This window comes from Brachionichthys hirsutus, chromosome 16 (genome assembly GCF_040956055.1).
Source record: "Brachionichthys hirsutus isolate HB-005 chromosome 16, CSIRO-AGI_Bhir_v1, whole genome shotgun sequence".
In the NCBI taxonomy this organism is placed as follows: Eukaryota; Metazoa; Chordata; class Actinopteri; order Lophiiformes; family Brachionichthyidae; genus Brachionichthys; species Brachionichthys hirsutus.
This window is the reverse complement of record NC_090912.1, coordinates 3,983,358-3,993,330: the sequence shown is the minus strand read 5'-3', so window position 1 is coordinate 3,993,330 and position 9,973 is coordinate 3,983,358. Positions and strand designations below refer to the sequence as shown.

The window sequence follows — 9,973 nt, the reverse complement described above, 5'->3', positions numbered from 1 at the left end:
TTGTCAGTGAACAAAATGGCGTCTTACTGTTTGACTGCCACTAGGCTACGGGTAAGAAAAGGATATTTTACGTTTTAAAGCGTTTTGAACTGCTTCGCTACCGAGTGCATGTGTGACAGGAGATGTGGTCTATTGTCCAGTCTGTTGTCCGGTCTATTCTCCATCGTTTTAACCTGACTTTTCAGCGCGGAAAGGTCGAAACCAAGCCGCTTTCAGTCAGGTCATAGTGTCCCCGTTTGAGTCCTGGCTGCGACGCAGTGGAACAGTTAAAACCCACGTCCCACATGACCGCAGTCTTTATTGTTATCGTGATATTGTTGAGCGCTGTATTGAGTTTAGTTAGAACCAAGTGAACAGTGGTATTAAATGGTTCTAGGCCCCCTGATAGCTGCAAGGTGATCGCAAGGTTACCGAGTTTTCTTAATGCGCACTTCACGTCAGTTCACTCCCGACAGCTGTGACTGATATGCAGCACAGTGTTTTGTCCGGGAATGATTATCTAATTAATCGATAGATGTTTATTTTGTGTTGCACGGGGCTTTCGGGAGTTTTCACACGGATGTCAACAAGCTAAACACATAATTGTTTTGTTTTGCATCCTGTTGAATGATATCTTGCTTTTGTTGGCGTTCAGTCAATTTATCGTCTAAATATTTTATTAATACTTTAAAATGTAAATTTTTCGGAGTATAATGTTTTAGTATTGAAGATCGTTAAGAGACAGATAATAAACAAGTCAGCATAGAGGTTTAGTGATTCGCTTATGTATCATATTTCATTGCATACCAGCGTATTATATTTGACTTCGATTCATTGATTGCTTTCATTGTTCAACAACTCTGTTGATCAACTAATCACAATAAAAATCTCAAACATGAAATGGTATCCTGTTTAAATGTGTTTAATTATATAACAAAGCTGTACATTGCAGTATTTTTTATAATGCATTTTTTTTTCGGAAGATTACACAGTATTAAAAACTAATAATAATCCTTCCATTTTGCACAAAATAAATATGAACTTGTCTAAGATTGTTTTGGGATTGTTGGTTTTTTTAGGCTTTCTATTACTACTCTTAAACTGTGTAGTAAAACCTTACTTATGATGCTATCTGTTTCCTCTGCTCCAGCTGGCCCTTGGAACCGGGGCACGACGATTTCATGTCTCTGCAGCCTTCAGTGCCAAGGCCAAGGTGGCCATGAGTCACTTTGAACCTGGCTCCAGCATTAACTATGAGCAGGTGCATGAGAACATCAACATTGTGCGCAGAAGGTCAGCACTCACCCGTTCAGAGATAGACGTGAACATAACATTTCTGTTGCGTTTCTTTCTCCATCCCAGTTCGATGGCTGGTGTTTATTACAGCTGGGTGGTAAACCTTGCTACAATTAAAGTGTTGACTTGTCAAGGCCCAAAGAGCTAACTTGGGGTGCGCTGGCGCTACCTTCTCACTGATGGCAGCAGCATTATATGCTATAATCCAGGAACAGGAAAATACTCTTCTGTCAGCTCTATATGAGTATTAGACCTACGCAGTCATTGCTGCTTTTGGTGTTTAGGGATTTTCCATGATTCTTGAGAACAGGCAAAATGCACAGTAAGAAAATGTAAAACAAATAAATGAGTTAGAGTATTGTTTTTAGCCACATTGATAAAACATTGGGCTCTACAAGTGCTATAATACGACAATGTTCCCTACCAGGCTTGGCAGGCCTCTGACTCTCTCAGAGAAGATTGTGTACGGCCACCTGGATGATCCAGTGGGGCAAGAGATTGACCGTGGCCGCACCTATCTGCGCCTGCGACCGGACCGTGTGGCCATGCAGGATGCGACTGCCCAGATGGCAATGCTTCAGTTTATCAGCAGTGGTCTCCCCAAGGTGGCCGTTCCCTCCACCATCCACTGTGATCACCTGATTGAGGCTCAGATTGGGGGGGCTCAGGACCTGCAGAGGGCTAAGGTGAGAGCAAACGGAGCCGTATTTCCAAAAACGTGCATCGGATGCTTACTTCAGATTTATCAGTATGTTTGTATGACACAGTTAGAGAGAGAGACTCCTGTGTGAGTTTTCTTAGTGCTTATACAAATAAATTGTTCTCTGAAATGTAGTACAAGTCGGTTATATATTTTGAACTGACTATGTTATATTGCCCATGAATTTAATAAAAAATAAGATTGTTTTTAAAATGCTTTTGCGTTTTATACAGTTTTTTTTCAAGGGGAAGGAAAATTCTGACAAGAATTGAACAGTTTAACGTCGTTTGAGCGTAATTAAAGGATTTATGTGTAGGCGGAGGCACCAGCCAAAAACAATGTTCTAATGTGGTCTCAGCTGAGCGCGCGCGCTGATTCCGATCAGATGGAGACCACGTGCTTGGAGGTCAGGTTGAACAGCAGCATTTAGGATTAAGTGCTCTTTTCTAATTACTTTTAATGCAGGATGTAAATGAGGAAGTGTACAACTTTCTTGCTACTGCTGGTGCCAAGTATGGAGTTGGATTCTGGAAACCAGGATCAGGCATCATCCATCAGGTAAACCGTTTTACTGTATCAAGATGCTAAGACTTTTCAACTACTCACAAATGTTGTTTTGTTCCACAGATTGCTGAATGTGTCCGTCTGCACTTTAACCTTTTATCTGACGTCTTCAGAAAAAAAAAGTGATATTAAATGCAAAGTCAAAAAACATGTGATGAACTGCGGATTTTCTTTCGACAAGATCATCCTGGAGAATTATGCCTACCCTGGAGTGCTGCTGATTGGCACAGACTCCCACACTCCAAACGGCGGTGGCCTGGGTGGCATCTGTATTGGTGTGGGTGGAGCCGATGCTGTGGATGTCATGGCTGGAATCCCTTGGGAGCTCAAGTGTCCTAACGTGAGTTCTCTTCATCTGACATCTGGAACTCTTTTTTGCATTTTTTGTTTTGACCACCAAATTTCTCCACAAATAATCTGTTTATTCTTCTGTCTGTTTAAACCTGAATGCGTTTATCCATCAGGTGATTGGAGTGAAGCTGACGGGAAGCTTGTCTGGATGGACATCGCCGAAGGACGTCATCCTGAAGGTGGCTGGCATCCTGACTGTTAAGGGTGGCACCGGAGCTATTGTGGAGTATCATGGCCCTGGAGTTGACTCTATCTCTTGCACTGGTAAGGATGAGAAACATGCTGGTGAATAAAAGACATTCTGTGTTTAGACAGGACGCTCGAAGAAGGAAAACTAATGTGTCTCGTTTAAAATTACTAATGTATTCTCTTTTAGGACGATGTAATTTACCCCAACCTTGAATGTTTTTCTTCAGGAATGGCCACTATCTGTAACATGGGTGCTGAGATTGGAGCCACGACATCAGTGTTCCCCTTTAACCATCGCATGAAGACATACTTGGATAAGACGGGCCGTGGAGGCGAGTCTCTGAGCGTTTCTGTTTTGTTGTGACTCGTTGTGTTTTACCGGCTCCAACGTGGTTTTCCCTCTTCATTGCCTCTCAGATATTGCCTCATTATCTGAGCAGTTCAAAGACGACTTGGTGCCAGACGGTGGATGTGAATACGACCAGGTCATAGAGATCAACCTGAACGAGGTGAGTCCTGATAGTCGTATGTATGTATGTATGCTAGTTCTTTGTAGTACGCATCACCAGACAATGTAGTATGCTGGATAGTCGTTTTACCCGAGGCGATCAATCACTAAATGTATAACTTTCTTTTCCCCAAGAGCTTTCACCACATCCCATAAATGTTATTTTCTTCCAGCTGATAACGGCTCCTCTATTTCGTTTGTGCTGTTAATAGTTATAGAAGTTAACATTATTCTAACAATGGCACAGATTTTTACCGTTCCCTGAATTAGCTGCAGCATTTACTTCAGGTTTAGTCCATGCTGTTGCTACATCTGTGTTGTGTGCTAATGATGCTGCATGGTTTTATGTGCAATTTTAGAAACCACTATTTATAGCACACGGAAAACATATCCTACATTGGATTCTCACTGTTCTTCATTATGCCCCCCCCCCCCCCCCTCTCTAATAGCTGAAGCCCCACATCAACGGGCCGTTCACCCCTGACCTGGCTCACCCTGTGTCTGATATCGGCGCTGTAGCCAAGAAGAGCGGCTGGCCCCTGGAGGTTAAAGTTGGTCAGTGACACTCTTGTGTTATCGTTCTTTTTTGTACTTTTAATACTTTGTTTAGTGTAATATGATATACGACTATCTGCACTTTAGATTCTCCTCTCAGATTTCCTCTCACAAACATTGAACTTGCAGGTTTGATTGGCAGCTGCACCAACTCCAGTTACGAGGACATGGGCAGAGCAGCTTCTCTGGCCAAGCAGGCTCTGGATAAAGGTCTGAAGTGCAAGGCGCAGTTCACAGTCACCCCTGGATCGGAACAGATCCGTGCCACTATCGAGAGGGATGGATATGTGAGTCAGAGATTACCCTTGTCCTGGTCTTGTCTCAAAAGTTTTTAGAGATGCTTATACAGCTGGTTGTGTTTTGAAATATGCAGGAAACAGTTTTTTGTCCATCTTTCAGGCCAAGATCCTGAGTGATGTTGGTGGAATCGTGCTGGCCAATGCGTGTGGGCCCTGCATTGGGCAGTGGGACAGGTATGAACCTTATTCGTAAAGGCCTAACCTCTGAACACATTCATGTTTTTTTATTTCACTGTAATGACCCCGTGACCTTTCCTCTGAAGAGACAAGCCATTCAGTAAAAATCCAGGTCCAAATAGAAAACTCCTCTGACTGATGCATGTGAAACAAAAAGCAACAGACATACCATGCTCTATATTTTGACTTTCTTCAGGAAGGATGTGAAGAAAGGAGAGAAGAATACTATAGTCACCTCCTACAACAGAAACTTCACCGGCAGGAACGATGCGAACCCGGCTACTCACGCTTTCGTCACTTCCCCTGAGGCAAGAGGTCACGCGTGTACATGGCAAAATGGAAACATTTATTCATGAGTGCGTGGTCTTCAGCAGACTGCAGCTCACAAATGCTACATAGGGAGGTGTATCAGTGGAGGACTTCTATTTTTGCATTCTTTTGCACACTTCCTGTTTTCTAACATTGAAACGAAAGTTTTACTTCATTACTTATGTAAATAAATTTTAGATTGTGACTGCCATGGCCATTGCTGGAACCCTCGACTTCAACCCAGAGACGGACTACCTGACGGCTCCTAACGGGGAGAAGTTCAAGTTTGAACCCCCCACCGGTGACGAGCTGCCCTCCAGGGACTTTGACCCAGGCCAGGACACCTACCAGCACCCCCCGGCCGAGAGCAGCTCAGTCAGGGTGATTACTTTTTAATTGATTTGTATCTAATCTAAGCAGAGTGAATAATTAAAGACGGAACCTCTCTGCCTGCATTCTTTATGTCTCACCTTGGTTTGATGCTTTGCAGGTAAACGTAAACCCCTCTAGCAACCGTTTGCAGCTCCTGGAACCGTTCGACAAGTGGAGTGGAAAGGACCTGGAGGAAATGAGGATCCTCATCAAGGTGAGCAGGACATGGAAGAAAAGCTGCAGGGACTGTACAAGTACTGGAGCGAAATTCAAAAATGCATTCAACAGGCAACTAAATGAAATGATTTCTCTAGTTTCAGCATCTGGTGAATTATTTTCATTATTTCATTGCTGTCATTTCTTTGTAGGTGAAAGGAAAGTGTACGACTGACCACATCAGCGCTGCGGGGCCCTGGCTGAAATTCCGAGGTCACCTGGACAACATCTCCAACAATCTTCTGATTGGTGCGGTGAACATTGAGAACGATGCTGTGAACAAGATCAAGAATCGGCTGACCGGAGCGTACGAAGGTGTGCCTGATGTGGCTCGCCAGTACAAGGTACAACCTTCACGAGCGTCAGACCCATTGCAGTTCTGTTGTATTGAACTAGATATTATTTAGGTGTAGTGACCAATCATCAGAATTGCATCATTGTCTTTTTTTTTCCACCCGCAATCTTTCATTTATCTCGCCACGGTGTTTTTTGTGGGGGTTAATATTCTGTAGAGTTCTCTATGCGAATGCTGCTGAACCAAAATTAGCTTCCGAGATGGCAATTTCTCCCATTTTGAAGTCGTCTTTCTCTCTGAATCGCGTGATCCAGGCCAATGGCGAGAGCTGGGTGGTGGTTGGAGATGAGAACTACGGGGAAGGGTCAAGCAGAGAGCATGCTGCCCTTGAGCCACGACACCTTGGAGGGCGTGCAATCATCGTCAAGAGCTTTGCTAGAATCCATGGCAAGTTTCAGAGGGACAGAGAAAACGCATCTCTTGCTCATATTTTAGACAAATGTCATCTGGTGCCATTTCTGTACACGTATGCTGAGAGTTTGATTCTAAAGTTCTTTGTGAAAGGCCATTGTTTTTGTAGGTCAGCATCTTGTGATTATGTCTGAAATGACTACTTTTCTTCCTCCACAGAAACTAACTTGAAGAAGCAAGGCCTCCTGCCTCTGACCTTTGCTGACCCCCAGGACTATGACAGAATTCGCCCTGATGACAAAATCTCGATCATCGGGCTGAAATCCTTCGCTCCCGGCAAGGTGAGTGATCCGGTGCAGTAATGAAGCATTGATCCAGAAGGACCGCCCCATTTCCCCCTTCACATACCGGTATGTTGAAGAAAAACAGGATCCATTGATTGACACTTGAACTTATTTGCCTTCTGTGTCGTCCCTCAGCCTCTGACTGCAGTGATTAAGCACAGCGACGGCGGCCAAGAGTCCATCTCTCTCAATCACACCTTCAATGAGACACAGATAGAGTGGTTCCAGGCTGGTTCGGCTCTTAACAGGATGAAGCAGCTCATGTAGTTTGTGGTGGTAGAGGAGGAAGGCAGGAGCTAGTGGGGGGGGGCTGCAGGGGGCTGTGGAGAGACGTGGGCCGAGAGAGGAAGAGATGCGGTGAGAACACGAGATGGCCGGACTTTTTAGTTCGTATGGACAGCTGTTCTTCTCAGTGAAACGAGTAACACACACCCGACACGAGGTCGCTGTACAAATGAAAAGCGCACACACATAACGTTTAAGCATGGGCTAGTACGCTGACAGACAGAATTAATGTGAAACCACTCTGGGTCCGGAGGCAGAATTATTTTACATGAATGATAAATACCCGCAGCTTAGCAGTGTAACGTCTCTGTTATAGGCGGTATCGTTTGTGCAGAGTCAAATCAAATGTGTCCATCTTATTCATTCACTGAGTGTAAGCTAGAAGTGTTCAGCTAACGGAGTCACGCACAGACACACGTAGTTTCCTAATTTTGACAGATTGGTATCAGAACTGTGTTTTTTTTTTTATAGGCTGATGTTTTTTTTGTGTCACCATCTTTTCTGAGCTTCTTGTCTGTAAAACCAGCCATGTGAGACGCATTATCATAAAGTGTTTTATGTTACTGACCCTCTCTGTATTTGGTCTTTAATTATTGTACGTAGCCGTATACAAGCCTGGTTTGGAAGTAACACAGCTCGGTTCTGAATACTAGTTAACTCAAACTGTTAACTTCCAAACCAGCTCACTCGTCTTGCTGAGTGGTTCTTCTCATACGAATATACCTCCACTTGTCTCTGTTCGGAATAGTCTGAAGGAAAAACCTTTTTCTCCAGACGTCTTCGCTGTGATTCACCAAACCACGACGAGCTCCTCCTTCAGCATCGTCTTGGTTTTTCTCCTTTCTGCCGCTGTTTTCATCTTGGAGCCATTTTTTCCCTCTTTCATTGTCAAATGAAGCAACGAATCCAATGATCGCTTCCTGTCTCTCTGACCTTTTGCATGCTGTGACACCCCATTTTGGGAAAACAAATTTTCCTGTGTTGGTCATCTGTCAGTAAACGTAAAAACAACAACTCTGGAATAAAGCCACACAGACGACATACACATTCTTGTCATACGGTTATTGAACATGGAGTTGTCTCTATGCATTGGAGTCTCCGCTCTCACCATCCTCTGGAGCTGCCGGTGCGTGACATTGACTTGTGTAACTGTAATAGAGCAAGTTAATCTTCTTTTGCAGGTTGAGCTTTGGTCGACAGTTGCAAAAGAAAGTCTGCAGTCAAACTTGTGCACAATCTATTGTCCCGATGTCCGTTACGCTGTCACTTTGTCGGATTAGAAAAGCAGCGTTTGTTGTCCTTTGCATTTCACATCTTTCGTACATCTGCTGTCGGCGATTCAATTTGACTGACATACAGATTGTAATCTTCAAAACTGATGGAATGGATTTCAGGCAGAAAATAAAGGTTCAAGATCATTCTTGTAATTAAGGATCTCTCCGTGATTGCACATCTTGTGGGCTTACGAGTGTTTGAAGTCACTGTTTTTTTTCCTGTCATGCGGGAGGATTGTATCCGTCCGGGTTGTCGACTCGATTCTGCTTTCTCTTACAGAAACAGCCTTTGATTAATGTTGACCTTTCCTGAGGTAAATCCAAATGGTCTAAAAAGTCATGACGTTTTTGGACCTGTGTGTACATTATATGATAATTATAGTTGATAAGTTGTAAAAGGGTGTGTACATACGTGATAAAACATGATATGTATATAGAGAGAGTGAGGGTGTAACACTAAGATTCCTGTGTAAATGAGAGTTGTTGACTCATGACGCCGTGAGAGAGACTCCCCTCTGTGGGCCTCACTAAAGCTCCAGTTATCTAATGGTTTCACAAACCAGATGAAATGTGGATTGTTGGTTGAATGAAAGCACAGATTTTGAACTGTATCTGTCTGTGGTTGCTGGGCTCTCATAATAAAAACTGATGTGTTGTTTCTGGAAAGGTGTGTTATTCATTCATGATTGTAATTGTAATCAGCATTTAAGACGCAGAGCTTACATTTCTTATTTGTCTAACATGCATCAGATTTCCTGCCAGAGATGCCTAATGAAAAGCTGAGATGTAAAGGTGACCCATGATATGTTTGAAGAATAAACAATTATCATGTGATCTTTCAAAAAAATCTGAATATTTGATTATGTGCCACTTTCACCAAGATCGGCAGGATTCATTTTCTTAAAATCCTTTATCTTCTGTGAGCGTATTTAAAACGGCCGCTTGTGAGTCAGTGTGCTTATGCTGTGGTGTGATGCTCTAATGTTTGTTTGAGGCACTGAGCGCAGGCATGCCCGACTGCAGCAGTGTGCCCTGTTTGGGCAGCGTTCCTCCAATGTGTATGAAAGACAAACTTTAAACGTGCTTCATTTGTTCAGATCACGCAAGAAAATGAATACGAGCAGAGACTCTCATTGTGGTGATTTGCCTTGCAGACCTTTTTTCAGCATTTAAATTGGTATTGTAAATGTAGTTGAAAATATAATAAAGATTTAACTCTGAAAGGACTGTTTTTGTGTTTCTCTTCAATAATAATAATGATCATGTGACAGTCCAACGTGGACTCTACATTTGGCCGTGTGTTGAAATGGAGGCGAATATATTTGAATTACTATATTGCGGTCAAAAATTAACAAAACAGCTTAGATGACCTTTTACTTTAAACTTAATGTTTACTGCTCCTGGACTCTTGTAATTTTATTCAATAAAATATATATATATTTTTTGTGAAGACAACAGAATAATGCATGTAAGTAGAATGTACATGTGTGGGATACAAATATGGATATATGAATCTCGAAATTATAAAAACCAAATAAATCGTAAGCAAAGAAAAATCATGACAATGTATTAAACACCGAGGTGCTTAACAAGAACAGGCTTCTTATTTTCCATTTAATTTCAGAATGGAATGATAATATGATGCTGTTGAATATGTCATATTTTTCATTGAGTTCATAGATTTAATTTTTTTCATCATTGGCCTATAATTTTAAGTTTACAGATGTTGTTAGGAAAACAATAATTATTTGAAGCAGTTGTAAATACAGAGAAACAATTTTCTATACCTGTATGACAAAATGAAGACACTGTGCCTTTAAGTTTTGCGACATGTCGTAAAGATTCGCTG

At 42.4% G+C, this 9,973-nt stretch overlaps 1 protein-coding gene across 1 annotated transcript; it reads left to right on the top strand.

Moving 5' to 3' along the window:
- On the top strand, positions 1-8,784 carry aco2 (aconitase 2, mitochondrial). The gene is made up of 18 exons (XM_068749452.1): positions 1-51; positions 1,130-1,272; positions 1,703-1,961; positions 2,441-2,533; positions 2,721-2,879; positions 3,004-3,154; positions 3,307-3,411; positions 3,497-3,588; positions 4,037-4,142; positions 4,272-4,429; positions 4,542-4,615; positions 4,815-4,926; positions 5,126-5,308; positions 5,418-5,513; positions 5,668-5,859; positions 6,125-6,257; positions 6,441-6,562; positions 6,701-8,784. Exons 1-18 carry the CDS (start codon positions 16-18, stop codon positions 6,830-6,832), a joined length of 2,346 nt encoding a protein of 781 aa, XP_068605553.1. The 5' UTR covers positions 1-15; the 3' UTR covers positions 6,833-8,784.
- The last annotated feature ends 1,189 nt before the right edge of the window (positions 8,785-9,973 follow it).

Bases quoted from the DNA above. Each gene is read 5' to 3' on its own strand.
- aco2 (XM_068749452.1), top strand. From the start codon at position 16: ATGGCGTCTTACTGTTTGACTGCCACTAGGCTACGG. The intron at 4,143-4,271 runs GTCAGTGACACT...TTGAACTTGCAG, and splicing joins GCCCCTGGAGGTTAAAGTTG to GTTTGATTGGCAGCTGCACC. The intron at 5,309-5,417 runs GTGATTACTTTT...GATGCTTTGCAG, and splicing joins CCGAGAGCAGCTCAGTCAGG to GTAAACGTAAACCCCTCTAG.